Below are 19,038 nucleotides of genomic sequence, written 5' to 3'. Positions count from 1 at the left end.
GGTGGGGGGGGCGGTAACCTGATCCCAACCTTAGCAAGAACGTAACATTCACAAATGTGGTTTCTTTTAATTTTATACAATTTTTTTAATTTGTTTTCATTTTATACAAATGTAAGAAACACTCAGGAGAACAAACAATTCCAGAAACCCACCTCCCAACAGCAGGAAGCAGAGTTAATGGTTTGTACAAAAATAATAATAATAAATATCTGAAAATGGAAAGACTGTTTTAGTTTAGGATGTTATTTGATTTTTAGAACAGGAGTTGGGGAAAGGCCAATCCGAAGCTTGTGAGATCAAAGATATTAGCAAGGAGACCCATACAGAAGCTGCAAACCAGAGACACTAAGGCCGTGCACATATTCAAAGACATCTTCCTTACCATCCACTCACAAATACTCCTCTGCTCACAGTATAGAAAGGACTCTTGCCCAGCAGTCCTTGATAAAACAGATTATCAACATGTGCTTCCACGAAGGGCTCTGTGCCTTGAGTGGCAGGTCTATAGAGGAAAAGAAGTGAGGAGTGGTCTGGGCAGAAAGAGATGTTCATTGCTACAGAACATGTCCTACGGTGACTTATCAAGAGCATTGCGTCAGCTCTACGGAGTAGTATAGTAGATGCCTTCTGGTTGGAGGCCGCATTAACATTTCAAGCCTGGGAACTTGGCTACCTGTCTAGCGGACTGTAATATCACCATGTGCTACCAAGACAATGAAGCTGTCCCAGCCAGGCTTGAAGAGCCCTTCAGCTTTAGCAGCCCTGCTTGCATGCGTGATGGAGATTTCAAACCAAATTCCCTTGCTCGCCCATCCCCTAACCCCCTGTTTCTTGCTGTTGTTCACCTCCTCCTCCGGCTGTGACTCTTCAGGTCCTCCAGCTCCTTCTCCATCAGATGGGACTCAGCTGTGGTCTCAGACAGCTGCAACCAAGAGCAGACAAGAATAAGAGTAAGAATAATCCCTCACATCCCCATGGAGTATTGTTTTTATAAAATATACATCAGAATAAGGAAAGTACTATCTAACAGAGGGGTCGGCAACCTTTCAGAAGTGGGGTGCCGAGTCTTCATGTAGTCACTTTAATTTAAGGTTTCGCGTGCCAGTAATACATTTTAACGTTTTTTAGAAGGTCTCTCTCGATAAGTCTATATATTATATAACTAAACTATTGTCATATGTAAACAAGGTTTTCAAAATGTTTAAGCAGCTTCATTTAAAATTAAATTAAAATGCTGATCTTACGCTGCTGGCCCGCTCAGCCCGCTGCCAGCCTGGGGTTCTGTTCACCTAGGCTGGCAGCAGGCTGAGCGGGGCCTGCGGCCGGGACCCCGGCTGGCAAGGGCCGGGCAGCCAGAACCCCAGACCGGCAGTGGGCTGAGCGGCTCAGCCTGCTGCCAGTCTGGAGTTCCGTCCGCCGCCTCCTGCCAGCCAGGGTCCTGGCTGCTGGCCCTGCTCAGCCCACTGCAGGTCTGGGATCCCGGCCCTGCCCACACAGAGTGGGTACGTACCTTCTCTCTGGTTCTAGCCCATTCTCTTCCTCTCTCTCTCTGCACTGAACTGGGGGTGGGAGTGCACTGAGCACAGAGCTGGGGGTGAAGGAGCAGGCTGGGGGTTGGGATGTAGGATCTGGCCAGGAGCTAGAATGAGGGAGGGGGCTCAGGGTTGGGGCAGGAGGTTTGGGTGTGGAGTGCTTACCTGGGCAGCTCCCATTTGGTGCGAGGGGTGCAGGTAGGAATGTGGGGGAGGGGGGTGCAGGAACTCCCGTTTGGTGCTCATGGTGGGGGTGAGAACGTGGGGGGTGCAAGAGTGAGGTCATGGGGTGTGTGAGGAGGGTGCAGGAGCCAGGGCATGGGGGGGCTGGGTATGTGTGGGGGTGCTGGAGTCAAGGCTGGGGTTGTGGGGGGTGCAGGGGTCAGGGTAGAGGGCTGGGAGTGTGTGAGGAGGGTGCAGGAGTCAGGGCAGAGGGCACGTGAGGGGGGTGCAGGAGTCAGGGCATGGGGTGTGGGGGCTGGGTATGTGTGGGGGGTGCTGGAGTCAGGGCTAGGTTGTGGGGGGATGCAGGGGTCAGGGCAGGAGGCTGGGGTGTGTGTGAGGGGGGTGCAGGGGTCAGGGCAGAGGGCTGGGAGTGTGGACTATGGTTGTGGGGGTGCTCCCAGCCCCCTGCCCAGAGTGGCTCATGGCAGGGGGCTGGAGGGGATATGACCTGATTCCACCCCCCCCAAGGCCCTGTCCCACCTCTTCTCCCCGTCCCTCGCAAGGTCCATCAGCTGATCGGCAGCAGGGAGGGAGAGGAGGAGGGGCAAGAACCCAGCACGGCAGGGGGAGCTTGCCTGCTCTGCAGCAGCAGCTGGCAGGACCAAGCTTCTTCACCCTGCCCTGGGCGGGGGGGGGGGGAGCAGGCTGGGGTGGGCTGGATTTTTAATGGCACTGGGATCCCAGCCTGGGTTCGGCAGCAGGTGCTGAGCGGCGCCAGTAGCTGGGCCCCAACAGACAGCAGCATGCCATTAAAAATCGGCTCGCGTGCCGTCTTTGGCACACGTGCCATAGGTTGCCGATCCCTGATCTAACATATCTCTGAAGTCCCTTACACCCAGCAGGATCCCTAAGCACTTTACAGACATACACCACAGATACACAAGTGCCTTTGGGGTGGAACTCAGCAGGTTCTGAGTCTGTAACACACTATACGACAGCTTTAGGAAGAAGTGAGAAAGAGCTTCCGCAATTAATACTTTGGATTTCACAGCACACTGTGTCCAATGACCTTGCAGAGATTTACAAACATGAATGAATTAGCTTTCACTCATGTGAGGTAGAGAAATATCACTCTCATTTTACAGAGAGGGAAACTGAGGCATGAAGGTTCACTGAATTGCCCAAGGCCACCCAGAAACGCTATGGAGAGCACAGACCTCCTGACTGTGCTTTAACCACAACAGCATCTTTCTAACTGAAACTGCAGAAGGATTTAGGGAAGGAGAATGTAATTACCCAAATTGCTATTTCGTCAGGATGACATAGCACGGGGTTAAAGTGCAGCTCACAGACCCCCCCCACAACACCCCCATTCTCCACCTACCAGATTGCGGGGGAGCTTGGGGCTTCTGCTAGAGACAACTGGTGCCTGAGAGTGGGGGGAGGTCACAATTTAAAGGTTCAACCCCTCCCAACAGCTTGAGTCACGCCCTCCCAGGCACGCCTCCCTCTTAACCTCAGGAGTTCTCCCTGCAACTCCCAGCTGTTTGCCGCTGCCTCTCCTCACAGCTGCAATCCCAGCTTGCCAGCTCCAGCAGCTGCTGTGCAGGGAGGGGGCCCGGTGGCGCCATGTGACTGAGCGGGGTCAGCAAATCCTAGCAGATTTTGGGGGGCATGTGACCCCACGTACCCCCATCCTGCGCATTGCCTCTGGCTTCTGTTCAGCAGGAAGTGGGGGTCTCAGGGCTTCAACCCTATGGGGTGCACCAGCCAGGGTTTGAGGCTTCAGCAGGACTGTGCTGAAGCCCTGAGACTCCCCTCTCTGCAGGGCATCACCCCGCCACAGGGCTGAAGCCCCAAGCCCCAGCAGGTGTGCCTCTGCTCTTGAACTTCTGAAGATTGTCGAACATGACTTGGAGGCTCAGTAAATTTGGCCACCCCTGACATATCGGTTAACATTCTTACTTGTTAAATAGTTACCATGTTTCACTCCAGGAGTGGCTGCATTTTTTTCCATGGAAGCTGTGACCCCTGTGTATTGCTGTATTTCAGTTTATAATGGTCTTTGGGGTGAAAGACTATATGGAGATGAAAGATCTTTTTCATTACTCTTGCAAGAAAGAAGGCCTTATGGAACCTAAGATCTCAAGTGACCATGAATGGTCAAGGTCTTCATTTCACTGACTGCAGAAGCCCAATAGTGACAAGCAGAAGATACTAATATACAAATAGAAAATGGAAAACACTCAAGGTATGGGGGAAGTCTTCCTATATCATCCAGATGTTCAGGCTCCTCCTCTCAACTATGGTACTCACTGTAATCCAGCTCTTCTCCTGAAGGGACCTGGACCTTCTCCTCCTCTTGGGGAGGAAGTGGATGAGGTCAATCTTCACTCTTGCACAATCACTACTGTGTTAAGTGTGTCTAACAGCGGGGTAGGGCTCAGTGTGAATGGGAGCAGGGACACAGGTTGGCATTAGGACCTGTGTTTTGGGGATGACCCAGAACTCTTCACTCTGTCTCAGGGGCATTTCTGGTCACTTCAGAGAGGTGAATCTCCCCATCCTCACCATATCCAGCAGGATATCCACTTTCAGACGCAGGAGATTGTTCTCTTCCTCCAGCTGCTGGTTCCGTTTGCGCAGCCGCTGTGTCTCCCTGCGATCCCCACTGCTGCTCCCTGACTCTAAAGGAGAGACAGGCCAAAGTTATAATCATCATGTAACTCCACAACCCTCCCAGACCAAAGCAACAGGAGCAGCTCCTCACCGGCTATCCACTGGCCATTCTCAAACTTCAGACTCTGTCCAGTGAGGTTCATGTTGGGAGTGCCATAGTCCAGGCCCAGCTCAATTTCACGGGTCGATCTGTCCAGCTGCAGAAAAAAAAGTCAATGTTTTCTAAAATTTTCATTTTCTCTCTCCATACTTTCCCTCACACCTTCACTTTTTTTTTAAAGTGACTGCCATTCTTGTGAAAGGTGCTGTATCAGTGGCCATAGAATCTGATGTCCTATTATTAACATTGCACATGCTGCTGCAGTACAAGCTTCTGTCTCACACACACCTATACAGAGTCTCCTTCCAACATATGTCACCCCTGAACTAAAAGAGCTATCTTTAGGGACATGAGGGGAGTTCATTCTCCGGGTCCTACTCTATCTTTGGTGCCAACCGTAAGGAAAGCCCCTGCCCCACTGCCGTCTGTATTAAAAGCACACATTAGAAGTTTCAGGTGCCGTGAATCTGGCTTCTGACTGAAGATGGAGTGAAGTATGCCACTAACTAAAGATTCCACTTCTTCTCTCACTATCCAGCCATCAGTAAGTGGTCATGACTCTGGACCAGAAGAGGAAGGAGAAACAGATGGGAATATGAGAGCGGAGAGACTCTGTGTGTGTGGGGGGGGAGTGTCTAATACTTTGTTATGAGAGTTGTTACAATAACATTTTTAAGGCAGATTACCTGTCCCTTGTTCTTAAAGGGTTGATAGAAGATCCCTAGAATCCCGCACTTACCAAGTGCAGGTTGGAGAGGGAGGCTGATTTCCTAGGTGGGGTTTTCTTTGGACTGAATGTGTTCCCAAAGAGAGGCATGGCTTTCCAATCTCCAAGCCTGCTCACTTCTGCTGCCTTGCCCTGTTTTCCAGATACAAGGACAAAACATAGAAAGAAAAGCTCAGACATTTCTTATCTATCCAACCTCGCACCACAGGATGATTCCCTATAGAATATTTAGGAGTTCCAGTTTCTGGTGTTTGTTGGTTCCAATTTTCAGTATTTATGCTTAGACAAATTATGGCTTTTAAAAAGTAAAATGATAGGATATATTTAAAATCACTGTTTAACTCTTCTTAAGACCTAGGAATGAGCCCTCAGTGAGCGAGAATCTTTTAGGCTCTTTCTGGAAAGTGTCTTCCTGAGTGTACATATTGTAATTATAAGAGTATTTTCAGTTACTATTTTATAGAAACCAACTGGTTTCCTCAAATATTTGATCAGCTGGGAATTGTATCAATTTTAATCAGTTGTACTCTAAAACCAGAAACCCCAAGTACATTTTCAGAGCTTTGTTCAGTCCCACTTTAAAAAGAACAAAGCTTCATATGAAGCATTCACCCTGGAATAGCCTCATCTGCCTGGAGTAAGTAGTCCCTTTCAGGGGATGTCTTCACTGCATGGTGAACCCAGTCTCTTAACTGGGTTTTAGCCCTAAACCCCATACTGTCACCACACAAAAACCTTTGACCTGCTTTTGGAGTGGCTTTGAATCCAGATTTGCTTGCCTGGGTGGGGATTAGAGCTTGGGTTCTGCTTTAACTCAGGCTGTGACACCCACCCTTTGCAGTGTGGAGGCGAACTGTAACCCAGGTTACATAATTTGGGTGCTACTAATCCTTCAGTCCCTTCCCACAATTCCCCAGGACTGGATTTTCTTTACCTTCTACGCAGGGGCAGAGATTGGGGAGAGCAGGGGGGCACTGCCCCCCAAACCAGAGGTGACATGGAGTCACATAATGTCCCCCCCAGATTTGTCTTCCTTAGCATAAAGGTTTTCAAACTATGTGGTATCCCCCTGCCCCACAGTTTGAAAACGGTCACCTCCTGCCAGGAGCTGGCAGATTGGAAGCAGATGGGAGCCACCCAGCCTGCCCAGGCCCCTGGCTCTCCACACTGGGGGAGCCAGGATGCTAGCTGGGTGCCTGGCAGCCATCCCTGTTCTGCTCCCTGAGCTGGGCTGCCTCTGCACAGCCGGGCACTCCACAGGCAGGGCGGGCAGCACAGCTCTAAGCTGTGCCTTGACGTGCTCTTGCCTCTCCCACAAAGGAGCTCCCTGAGATGCTTGCTCACCGCTGCCCTGGCTCCTCAGGAGCAGAGGCAGGTCCAGGAGTGCAAGGGCAGCAGCGAGTGAGCACCTCAGGGAGCATCTCGTGGCAGCCGGGCTCCACGGGCAGGGACCAGCTCTAGGGGGTGTCGTCGGCCAGTGCCAGGCTCCTTCAGGGCAGAGGAAAGAGTGTGTCAAGGCGCAGCTTGGAGCTGTGCCGCCCACCCTGCCTGGGGAGTGCCCAGCCGTGCAGAGGCAGCGCGGCTTGGGGAGCAGGGCAGGGAGGGCTGCTAGGCTTCCAGGCCCCGGCGGGGGCTTATCCCCTGGGGTGTCCCTCGCTCCTCCTGCCGCCGCTGCTGCTGCCGCCGGGCGCCACGTGCCCACGCTGGGGGTGGGAGGGCGCGAAGTCACCGGCTGCCCAGCCACGAGCCGGAGACACGCGCGTGCGTCGGGGGGAAGGGCGGAAGGGGAATGCTAGGGTGTCAGTGGAGATTGTCTCTTTCGATCAAAAACGAGGCTGAAACATCCGGGTCCCCCGCGACCCTTCTAGTACCCGCGCGGCAGGGAAGCTCACCCTCCTCGCCACACCTGCACCAAGCGCCCCACTCTACCTTGTTTTCCACTGCTAGCCGTCCTGCGCATGCGTATCTGACGCCTTCGAAGTCCGCAGTTTGCGGCGGGGGAACGGTCCGTACCACCTCGGTGGAAGAGATTAGGATTCTACCACTGGGGAGAGGGCAAGGCCGGGAACCGGTAGAACGTTATTCTGTATGAGGGCATACGTTAAAGTACATCCTCTCCCCAGGGATCTGTTCATGAATGGAACGATCCGTATTCAGAGCCCTTGAGAGAGTTCAGAGGTATGACCCGGTATCAGATGTCAGACCCCCCCCCTTCCCCAGCCCGGAATGGTAGTGTCGGACTCGCGAATAGTCACGCGGGGGGAGACTCTGAAGCTAGACAGTACCATGGAATAGGGAGGTGAGTGCGAGCCAACAGCATTCTCTCTCTACCACACCTCGAGTTCCTTATCTCCCTCCTCCCGCACCCAGTGGGAGCGGTCGCTCCCTTCGGAGTGCGGAGGAGAATGGTTTGCGCCGCAGGGTTACCATGGTGATAGAGGGACGCCTAGTATAATGAGCCCTCACTGGAGACTTCCCCCGCCTAGCGCTGGTTGGGGGCTCGTGCGAGCGCTCAGGTGAGCCGTGCGCGGCCAGCGCCACCCCGGCAGGCTCGGGGGCTGCCGGGGCCTCTTTCCCGCCCGGGCTGCGTCCGCGCCCGGCGCCCCCCAGCGGGGGTTCAGCCGCCCTCCGCGCTGCTGGGCCGCCTCCTGTCTCACCGAGGCCCCGCTCGTACGAAGCCAGGGGGGGCTGTGACGCTGCGCCCCCTAGTGGCGTCAGGAGGCGCTCGGGGCCCGGGCGGGGCTGCAAATCCCTCCTGGGCTGAGGCTCTGCGCTGCAGCCGCTGGCAGCCAGGGGCGCTCTAGGGGCCTGCCGGCTCCGAGCTGCTCCAGGGGCTGACGGGGAACGTGGGCAGCCCGAGGGCTCCGTTCAGTCCCGGCAGGGGAGGAGGCGCTGCCCCAGTGCCCCCTGCACCGTGGGGCCTGCATGTACTGCTGCTGCCCGGTGCCGTGCCTGGGCCGGGTCATTTCTCCCCTGCTGGCCCGCCCGCCGCAGGGGCACCCGAGTGTAACAGCCCCGGTCTGGCCTACAGCGGCGGCGGGGGTGACACAACCAGCCCTGCCATGTCCTAGTCACTTCCCAAGACAATGTGCTTTTGAGGAGTGTGGTGGCGTGGCCCTGTTGGTCCCAGGGTGTGTGAGAGACAAGGTGGGTGAGGTAATAGCTTGTGTTGGATCAACTTCTGAGGGTGAAAGAGAAGACCAGCTTTTCCGCTCGCTCCTCTTAAAACCTTCAGTTCTGGTGTTGATCCAAAGCCCGTCTTCTCTTTCAGCAACAGAAGTTGGTCCAGGAAAAGCTATTACCTCACTCACTGTGTCCCTCTTTTAAGGAAACTCATTGCTTTTAGGACAGAGGGCCACTTCTCCACCTTTTCCTCCTAACCAGCTGCTTTCCCAGATGGGAATTATCTTGGTTAATATTTTCATACAGGAACTTTTGACAGGCCTGCTCGCTGCTCATTTGTTGGAGGAAGGCCCAGACATCTCACATCATACCTTTAAAAATGCTACCAAAATCTGATATTTTAATGTCTCCCTCCCTCTTCACTCCAAAGTTTCTCTGAGCTTCCACACATTTCCCATTTATTATTATGGTGTTATAGATGTGTAAGGCACTGTACAAGTAAAGTATATAACAAGGTGCCTGCCCCAAGAAAATTACAGTTAAAATTATAAAACTAAAACAAATATAGCATATATATAAGGGAGAAAACAAATGGTCACAAAACAAGTGTCATCTGGAAACATCTGAGCTTGCTGAATCCTTGTTTATACCTTAAAACATAGCCTGGCTGTTTGTTTCCATTGTTATGGGGAGAATCATCCTCAGATGACCTTCTCCCACTCATCTGAGCCCCACAGATGTCCTGACCTTTCCACATGAGGTGCAGTGTCCTTACTGCCTGTGGCAATGAAGAATTATCAAGAGGGACCTCGGTATGAACTCACGCAAAGCAAAATCCAATAAGGTTTGTCAAAGGGCATTTGGTTTTGAAGGCAGTAAAGTGGGAGAGAGGAAGAGATTCTATAAAAATATTTTTGTAATGGAAATGTTTTGTCCCCACTTTGCTAGGAATTAGTTTATATTTTGCACTGGAAACATGGCAGCCTTAAATAATACTTCACCAATTATCCGATTCCAAGAATTTGTGGGGGTATTGCCCATGCAACAAGCAAAGGAGACTGAGAAGTTGAACATGCAGCAGAGTGTAAACAAGAAACCTTTATGTATCTTCTGCCAGTGAACAATCAACGCTAGAGAGTCACATACTGTGTTGCTTATGTAGGCCAAGCTGTACACCCAGATGTGCATCTTGTGCTTCCACTCCAGCCAAGCCCCTTGCCCCCATCCCCCACGATGGGCAGAACTCTGTTGATTTTGGTAAACATTAATGGAAATCAAGCTTTTGGGGTTTCTAAAATCAGTTTGTTTTTTGGTTTCTGATTTTCATCAACATCAATAGGGTTCTGTTCAGTGTATGGGTGTGGCAGGGGGTGGCAGCTAAGGGCTCTACTAACCGTAACTGGACTCTGATGATGAGGTCACCGTCTCACTCTACATCCTCAATGACTAAATAGGGATTTTAATGGCAATTAAGCTTTTCTAACTTTCTGATTTTCACCAAAATCTATAGGGTTCTGCCCATTGATACCTAGAGGAGTCCCTGAGATTCTGGAATTGATGAAATGTGATTTTTCAACAATGATCATGTTACAGACACACAAAGAAATGCCATTGAGTTGAGTGTGAGGGATTGCTTCACTTGGCCAATTAAACATAACCTACCATAGTTTGGGCTGTTCTAATAAGGGCATGATGCTGAGATTTCAGCAGTGAAGAACTGTTTGGATGCTGGGAAAGGGAGAGGTAAAACTTCATTTGTTTCATCAACACTTGGTCTGTAATAGACCAAACTTTTTGACTGTCAGTAAATGATTGGGGAGATTTTGCTGTTCTATTTCTTGATGACTGGCTGATGTATTGTGCTGTGAAGGTTATTGTGACATCACCCAGGGTACAATCTAGACTGTTGAACAGCTGTGTCCCCTCAGTTCTCCAATCAGAGGTGCCTTTGCACTGCTTTGTTGGGAGAACAACCACTCCTGGCCAGTTCACCTACAGCATCTAGCACGCAAAAATCACTCCCAGCTGAATTACATTAATGCTTTGGCCAGACACCCGTTAATTCCATACAGGGCGATACCAGCAAACTCCCAGTCCCAGATCTTCCCCCAGAAATGTTTCTTATACTGCCCAGCTCTCTACTGGATGATGCAACCTCATATAAAGTCTGTCAGTTCATCAGTGGAAAAAGATATGCACAAACCTTGTTATCTCAAGCGGAGGTTCCTAAACACTTCAAACCAAACACGCTCGTTTAGACAAAACAATAAAACAAGTTTATTAACTACAGAAAGATTTTAAGTGATTACAAGTAAAGAGGCATAAAAGTCAGACTTGGTCACAAAGAAAATAAAAAGATAAAATGCAAACTAGTATGTAATTTACCAAGCTAGGTAGATTCTAAGCAAAGGTTTTTCTCATCACCTGCTCTTTGTAGTCTTTAATGGCTAGAAGCTTTTAGGCCAGGACCCCTCCCTCAGTTCAGTGTCTCTTAAGGCATTGCTGCCATGAGCAAAGGAGTAGAGTAGAGAGGTAATTTATGTTGTGTGAGGATTATCTTTGGGGATTATCTCCAGCTGGGGTGCATGTGATAGCCATTCTGTTTACATGGGAACCCCTAGTTGTTCTATTGTCAATATGTAAAGTTCTTGCTTACACATTTCTTCCTGCCAGAGAATGGCCATTTAACTAGGTGATGGTCCACTTGACTTTGTTGACACCAGGATAAGGTGTTGGTTTGTCTTTTCTTTTTGATGAACTGGTTTGTGCCTGCTTTTCTAAATTTGGATCATGTTACAGCAATATTATACAGTAGAATCTTATAATTTTTGACGTGTAATTTTGCCAGACATATTTTACCAGGACAATAATGTTAAGCAAATTGAATTTTTGAAATGATACCTCACAAGGCATACTTAGTACAAAATTTATCATGGTCTTGTAAAAAGGGTGAAGATGGGGTACAGACTGTATTTATTGATATGGAATGTATTTGAATGGATGGCAGGGTGTCTAGAGCCTATGAGAAGCATCTCTTTGAGGCAAAATCAAAATAAATATCCCTTCCCTTTTAATTTTTCAAGAGGTCCCCAATTTGCCAAACATTTTGTTGGTAGTCCAAAGTCTGCAGCTCCACTGTACGGTGTTACGAATTACACCTGGTAGGACACGCACATAACTGCTGCGAATTATACCTGGTAGGACACGCACACAACTGCTGCGAATTATACCTGGTAGGACACGCACACCAATGCTGCGAATTATACCTGATAGGTCACGCACACCAATGCTGCGAATTATACCTGATAGGTCACGCACAGTTCGAATCTAGGCTGAGGCACAGAAACAAAGTCCACAACTGCAGAGTTCCCAAAAGACACTAAGTTTATTACGCTGCTAGCCAGGAGGGGACCCTGAATACAGATTATACAAAGGTTATATACTTTTTAGCAAAGCATGTTGCCCTCGTGCATCGGAAACCTTAGCCAATAAACAAACCCTTGTCTTATCTACCACCTATACCTGCTTAGTGCATTCCTCATGCTATACCAGTATGTTAATTACACAGCATGGTCGTAAAGCTATGCATCAGTAACCTTTATTATCAGGATGGGAGGCCTCACATCAAGGCCAAGAGACAGGGAGTTAGAGACTGACAAAAACCAGGTACTGGGAGTCAAGGCAGGCTGGAGACAAGGAGGAGGATTTTCACAGGGATTCAGTATCTAAGGATCACTCCTCCTGGTGTATGATGTACTGGCATTTAAACAATGGTGGGCCCCAAACCAAAATGGAGTCACATGTGCTAACTTTTCCTTAACAACGGATACCATTTTCAACAGGTTTGGAGGCTTTTCTGAAAGATTTGGATTGTGCAGTTAGTGACATGAGTCAGGGCTGCTCAGACAAGGGAAAACAAGTCAAAGAGAGAGAAAATATGGAAGAGAAATAGCAGCAAATAGAGAAAGTATCAGAAAAAGAGTAGCAGTATGATTTTTTGTCTGGTTTGTTACACTTATTAATACTCTCCAAAGAGGTTCCTTAACATACCTACCTTCTCAGTGTGCCCAATTGGCAGTATGCAGAAAGTGAACCAGAAAATTGCACATTTGCGAGTGGAGTTGGAAAAATTCCACACTGGTGACCTGGTGAGTAAAGACAGTTTGCTGCAGCATATGCAAGGAAAAGCATAGACTTAGTACACTTGGGGGAATTCTGCACCACTGCGCACACACGATTAATGAGCCATACATATTTTTATTTTTTTGTGCAGAAAAAAGCTTCTGCTCAAAAGTTGCTGCAGTTCCGCCTTTTGCCCACCAGCAGGTGCTGCGGCAATAGAACACAACAGCAGCTTCCAGCAGCAAGTAACTTCTGCAGTACTGCTTTTTGCCCACCAGAGGGCACTGTGGCGATAGGACACAACAGGTGGTCCCAGCCAGTTAGGGAAGAGAAAGAGCCTTCTTCACAGCTTCTGTAGGGCCAGGTTAGGAGACAGGGACTATGGGGAGACAGATAGTGTGGGCTGCTGGGGGGTCAGACAGGGGCTCATAAGGGCTAGTGGGGGAGGACAGACTAGGGCAGGGGCTCAGTGGGAGTGGAGGCTCAGAGCCACAGTGGGGAGGGAGGTGCAGGGCCACATAGGGACAGGGGAGTGGCTCAGTGGGGGCACAGAGACACATGGGGACAGGGATGGGGTGCAGGGCCACAAAGGGACATGGGGTTGATGAGTGGGGGCACAGAGACATGGGCAGGAGGTACAGGGCCATGTGGGAATGGGGAAGTGGGTGTCTGAGTGGAGGTGGAAGGACACAGGGGGTTGGGGGGGCGTGTCTGAGTGGGGGCAGAGGGACACTTATGTCTGACTGAGAGAGGCTAGGAGTCAGCCAGGATCTGCATGGGGGAAGTTCCCTAACAGTCCCTTGCCGCCCCCGAAAAAAACTTCTTCCATACTTTTCCCACCCATACCCAACAACCCTCCAAGTTCACACCCAGGCTGCTTCCCAGCAATTATTTCTCTCTCTCTCACTCCTCCGTTACCCTTGATTCCCCCCAGCCTTTGCATGGCTTCTGGGAAGTGCAGGAAATTTGGTTCTGTATTGTAGTTTAAATGAATTATTACTCAGAGTTCTGTATAAATATGCCTAGTAAGGAATCTATTTGTCAAAAAATATTTTCTGAATCTTTTTTTGTTGTCTTTATTGTTACAGACATATTTGCTGGCAGGTAGTTTGAAATGAATGACCAAAAATAATTGAAACTGGTGTGATTATATTGTGTTATTTTGACAAATAAAGTATGCAGAATTTTGCAGAATCTGAAAATATTGTTTGCAGAATCTTTAATTTTTTGTTGCAGAATTTTTAATTTTTTGGCACAGAATTCCCCCAGGAGTAACTTAGGAGTGACTCCTAATGGTACATTTGGGCAATGCATCATTCCAGCAGGGTAGATGTTGCAAAACAGTGGCCTCCTAACAGTGGCTTCCGAGGAGAGTAGGTGCTGGAAATTACTTAGTCCTTTAAAGGGGGGGAATTATAGAGCAGATACCCCAAAATTAGAACAGAATCTTGCAGTTTTGAATGGGGATTTTGTGAATTACCTGGATTTTGTGCATGCGTGTGTGTGTAGGTATGTATGTAGTAGGGAGAGGAAAGAGAATGGAAGAGCAATGGCACGAAAGGTAATAACAGAAAAAGGAAGCAAGAGAAAGTTAATTGATTGTAGAATTATATTTCAGAACTGAAAACATTTGAGCTTAAGTAGCTGCTTTAGGAGTCCGGGGTCCTTTTGTTCCCAAGCCCCAAAACTTAGTGTGGAATTAATCCCTAACACCAATTGCTGTTGTTTTTGTTATTGTTGAAGGTGATTGAGGACTTGAAATCATTAAAGAGATACTCTGGACAGAAGAGCTTCAGAAGAGAGAAAAAGCACTTCAAGACATCCAGGGAAAGAGGCACACATGCTTTCTAATTACATATCTTTGGGGTTTTATTGGGGAGATGAGTACAGCTTAAGGAGCTCCAGATCAGGACATTTCCTGCCAATGAATACTGCGGTATTAATGATCCCCCTTCCAGTGGAGTCACAGTTTAGGACATTTCCTGCAAGCTCCAGATTGAAATGCCCCTGGCATCTCAAGCAGCTCACGTCCTCCTTGTGTATTTGCCCTAGCAAAAAGTAATTTTACCATGTAATTTTTGAAATTCTGAATGTACAAACCGTGTGTGCCCTCATGTCCTGGAGACAGCTCTAGATTCCTGATGAGGACTTTGAAACAAACAAAGACACCTCTTGCAGAGAATCAATGACAGGTTTTGAGCCCAGTGAATAATTGGGACAGGGTTGGGGGAGTTTAGGCCCTGAATCTGTGAATACTTCTGCCCACGCTCAGGGCCAGCCTTTGGGGTGGGCTGTACAGGCCCTTGCCCAGGCTGGCCCACCCAAGGGGGCGCCATGCACAGGGTTTGGATTCCCACCTGTCCTGCTGCCGAGAGGCCAGCTGGGCTGATGGAGGCAGCAGGGCAGGCAGGCGAGCAGCAACATAGGGCATGGGGAGAGACCCGAGCTGCAGGGGGCAGTTGGACGACCAGCCCTCAAGCCAGGTGACTCCTCTGGAGCAGGGATGCCCCTCCTCCGCCCTGCTCCACGGGTGCAGCCACTGCTATTCCTGTCCCCCACTTCCTCCCTTTGGACTGGGAGCCATAGGTGCCAACTTCTCCTGGCACCGGTGGGTCCCGCCCCAACTGTATCCCTGCCCTGCCCCCATTCCAACCCCTTCCCCAAAGTCCCAGCTCCAACTCCGCCCCCTCCCTGCCCCTATTGGACTCCTTCCCCAAATCCCCACCACGACTCCTCCCCTGAGCGCTCCAATACCTTGTTCCTGTTCCTCCCCCCTCCCTCCCACAGCTTGGGCAAGCGCTGGAAGGAGAAGTGGGGAAGGTACACTCAGGGGAGGAGGTGGAGGTGAGCTGGGGCAGGGAGCACCTACGGAGTTGGCGCCTATACTGGGAGCATCCTCCTGTCTGCTCTGTGGGGGGGAGAGGGGCTGATGGCAGGGTGTCCTCCTCCTCCCCCACCTGTGTACCCAATTTCCACTAAGCTGGGGTGACTGGACAGGGGGAATCTGTGTGTGCTGGTGCCTCTCTGGGTCCAGAGCTGCTGGCAGTTGCTTGTGTTCCAACGAGCCTCGTTCAGGCTCCTGACCCTGAGTGCTTTCTTAAAGAGACAGCATACTCACTCAAGCACACACACTCCCCTCAACACACACACGCTTTCCTTCACATAGTCCCCGCAACACACATACCAGGGCTCCCTGCATCCAGGTCACTTCCCCACCTGGGCTGTGCTGAGGCATCAGGAGCTGCTGCTCTCCTGCCCTCCCCTTACACAGCCCGCAGGGAAAGTGACCTGGATACAGGAAGCCCTGACATCTCCTTGCTCACAGACCCCTAGGTCTGCGGGGAGGAGGAGTAGCAGTCCAGTAGGGGAGCAAGCAGCAATGCCAGCTGCTTTGTGTATCCAGGTCAGTTTCCCAACATAAGTGCAGGAGGGGGATGCAAGGGTTAGGGGCAAAGGGGGCACAGTGCAGGGGTTAGGGGCTCATTAGGGGACAGGAGTTGAGGTGAGGAGGCATGCATACTGCAGGGTTTAGGGGCTCAGGAGGGAGGTGCAGGGGGTAGAAGTGAGGGGGTGCAGGAATTGGGGCACAGAAGGGGAGTGCAGGAGTTGGGGTGAAGAGGGCACAGTGCAGGTGTTAGGGGGGCTGGTGTTGGGGTGCAGGAGGGGGGCAGAGGTTGGGAGTGAAGTGGTGCAGGAATTAGGGGTGCAGGAGGGGGAGCAGGCATTTGGAGCGAAGGGGGCACGGTTAGGGGGGAAGGCAGGATGGGGGGCCAGGGGCAATGGGGAGTGCCACACCCATGGGGGCCAGGGCCATCAAAATACAAGTTCGCCTACGGTGCCATTTTCCCTAAGGCCAGCCCTGCCCATGCTGAACTTTATGCATGTAGATAGTTCCATTGAGTTCAATGGGGCTATTCACTTACATAAATATTTGCAGCATTGGGACCAGAATGAGTGGTGTGAGAATAATGCAGTATAGATATGATAAATAATATTCAGTGTCACATACATCACTAGCAAATCTCATTGTTTTGATTTAAGGAACCCCCGGTAACCTGGAACACAGATTGTGCATCAGCTCCCCCTAAACTACTAAGAGCTAAATGTTTTGGCATATGTATTTTTCCATTGGCATGTGTAAGGCACTCATGCCTACAGTAATTGAGAACCTCATAAAAATTAATGAATATAGCCTTGTAACACTACTGTGAAGTGATTTGGTATCACGTGATATTTTGATAAAACTAACATGGCACACACTAAATGAATTAAAAACTGGCTAACTGGTAGGCTTCAAAATGGAATTGTAAATGGGGAATCGTCATTGAATGGATATGTTTCCAGTGAGTTCCCACGGGGACAGTTCTTGGCTCTGTGCTATTTAAAATTCTTATCCATGACCTGGAAGAAAACATAAAATCCTCACTGATAAAATTTGCAGCTGACACACAAATTGAGGGAGCATTAAATAATGAAGAAGACATGTCACTGATTCAGAGCAATCTACATCACTTGGTAAACTGAGCGCAAGCAAAGAATATGGGTATTAATACGGTTAAATGTAAATGTATACATCTAGGAACAAAGAAGGCAGGCCACACTTACAGGATGGGGGACTCTATCTTGGGAACAGTGATTGAAAAAGATTTGGGAGTGATGGTGGGTAATCCGCTTAACATGAGCTCCAGTGTGACACAGTGGCCAAAAGAGCTAGTGCGATCTGGGGCTGCATAACTGGGAATCTCGAGTTGGAGTAGAGAGGTTATTTTACCTCTATAATTGGCACAAGTGCTACCACTGCTGGAATACTGTGTTCAGTTCTGGTGCCCACAATTCAAGAAGAATGTTGATAAATTAGAGAAGGTTCAGAGAAGAACCACAAGAATGATTAAAGGATTAAAAAACATCTCTTATAGTTATAGACTCAAGGAGCTCAATCTATTTATCTTAAGAAAGAGAAGGCTAAGGGGTGATTTGGTACAGTCTATAACAGGGGTAGGCAACCTTTTGGAAGTGATGTGCCGAGTCTTCATTTATTCATTTTAACTTAAGGTTTCGCGTGCCAGTAATACATTCTAACGTTTTTTAGAAGGTCTCTCTCGATAAGTCTATATATTATATAACTAAACTACTGTTGTATGTAAAGTAAACAAGGTTTTCAAAATGTTTAAGCAGCTTCATTTAAAATTAAATTAAAATGCTGATCTTATGCTGCTGGCCTACTCAGCCCACTGCCAGCCTGGGGTTCCGTTCACCGAGGCTGGCAGCAGGCTGAGCGGGGCCTGCGGCCAGGACCCTGGCTGGCAAGGGGCTGGCAGCCAGAACCCCAGACCGGCAGCGGGCTGAGCGGGGCCAGCGGCCGGGACCCCAGACCAGCAGTGGGATGAGCGACTCAGCCCGCTGCTGGTCTGGGGTTCAGTCCGCTGGCTCCTGCCAGCCAGGGTTCCGGCTGCCGGCCCCGCTCAGCCCGCTGCCGGTCTGGGATCCCGGCCCTGCCCACATAGAGTGGATACCTACCTTCTCCCTGGTTCTAGGCCATTCTCTTCCTCTCTCTCTGCACTGAGCTGAGGGTGGGAGTGCACTGAGCATAGGGCTCGGGTTGAAGGAGCAGGCTGGGATGCAGGGTCTGGCCAGGAGCTAGAATGAGGGAGGGGGCTCAGGGTTGGGGCAAGAGGTTTGGATGTGGAGCGCTTACCTGGGCAGCTCCCATTTGGTGCGAGGGGTGCAGGTGGGAATGTGGAAGGGTGCAGGAGCTCCTGTTTGGTGCTCAGGGTGGGGGTGGGAATGTGGGGTTGCATGAGTCAGGACATGGGGTGTGAGAGGGCTGGGTATGTGTGGGGGGTACTGGAGTCAGGGCTGGGGTCATGGGGGGGTGCAAGGGTCAGGGCAGGAGGCTGGGGAATTTGGGGGGTGCAGGGGTCAGGGCAGAGGGCTGGCTGTGTGTGAGGGGGTGCAGGGTTCAGGGCAGGGGGTTGGGGGGGGATGTAAGGGTCAGGGCAGAGGGCTGGGAGTGTGGGCTGGGGTCGTGGGGGTGCTCCCAGCCCCCTGCTCAGAGTGGGATATGCCCTGATTCCACCCCCCTTCCCCAAGACCCCGTCCCCACCTCTTCTCCGCCTCTCCCGGGAGCAACGAGCTCCTCTTCTCCCCCTCCCACGCAAGGGCCATCAGCTGAGGCCATCAGCTGATCCTCGGCAGGGAGAGGAGGAGGGACAGGAACGCAGCACACTGGGGGAAGAGGCGGGGGAGGGGGGAGCTTGTCTGCCCTGCAGCAGCAGCCATCAGGACCAAGCTTCTTCATCCTGTCGGGGCCGGGGGGGGGCGGAGAAGAGTGGGCCAGGGCTGGCAGGATTTTTAATGGCATGCTGCTGCCTGCCAGGGTCCAGGCCTGGGTTTGGCACCGGGCTGAGTGACTGGGACCTGGCAGGCAGCAGCGTGCCATTAAAAATCAGCTCGCATGCTGTCTTTGGCACGCGTGCCATAGGTTGCCGACCCCTGATGTATTATATAACTAAACTATTGTCTTATGTAAAGTAAACAAGGTTTTCAAAATGTTTAAGAAGCTTCATTTAAAATTAAATTAAAATGCTAAT

At 50.5% G+C, this 19,038-nt stretch overlaps 2 protein-coding genes across 6 annotated transcripts in view; one reads left to right on the top strand and one right to left on the bottom strand.

Moving 5' to 3' along the window:
• Positions 1–43: 43 nt before the first annotated feature.
• On the bottom strand, positions 44–7,234 carry CBY1 (chibby 1, beta catenin antagonist). 4 transcript variants are annotated; one of them, XM_077829934.1, is made up of 6 exons: positions 7,096–7,234; positions 5,216–5,335; positions 4,468–4,573; positions 4,269–4,384; positions 846–922; positions 44–502 (listed from the first exon to the last, which is right to left on the bottom strand). In XM_077829934.1, the coding sequence occupies exons 2-6, from the start codon at positions 5,291–5,293 to the stop codon at positions 379–381; spliced, it is 501 nt and encodes a 166-aa protein (XP_077686060.1). In that variant the 5' UTR covers positions 5,294–5,335; positions 7,096–7,234; the 3' UTR covers positions 44–378. The 4 variants fall into 4 exon arrangements, with proteins under 4 accessions (XP_077686060.1, XP_077686052.1, XP_077686069.1 ...); XM_077829926.1 differs by having other exon boundaries at positions 7,110–7,199; XM_077829943.1 differs by having other exon boundaries at positions 7,133–7,178.
• Positions 7,235–7,463: 229 nt separating this feature from the next.
• FAM227A (family with sequence similarity 227 member A) overlaps positions 7,464–19,038 on the top strand; it is a 44,666-nt gene continuing 33,091 nt past the window's right edge. Inside the window, exons 1-3 of one of the 2 annotated variants that reach the window (XM_077829832.1) lie at positions 7,524–7,719; positions 8,989–9,170; positions 14,192–14,282. In XM_077829832.1, coding sequence (XP_077685958.1) covers positions 9,141–9,170; positions 14,192–14,282 — 121 coding nt within the window. In that variant the 5' untranslated portion in view covers positions 7,524–7,719; positions 8,989–9,140. Of the gene's footprint in view, positions 7,503–7,523; positions 7,720–8,988; positions 9,171–14,191; positions 14,283–19,038 lie in introns of those variants that run through there. The other variant, XM_077829840.1, reaches the window with a different exon arrangement.

The sequence above is a fragment of the Eretmochelys imbricata genome, chromosome 1 (genome assembly GCF_965152235.1).
Source record: "Eretmochelys imbricata isolate rEreImb1 chromosome 1, rEreImb1.hap1, whole genome shotgun sequence".
Lineage (NCBI taxonomy): Eukaryota > Metazoa > Chordata > Testudines > Cheloniidae > Eretmochelys > Eretmochelys imbricata.
Note: the sequence above shows the minus strand (reverse complement) of the source record. Positions and strands in the feature narration are given on the sequence as shown.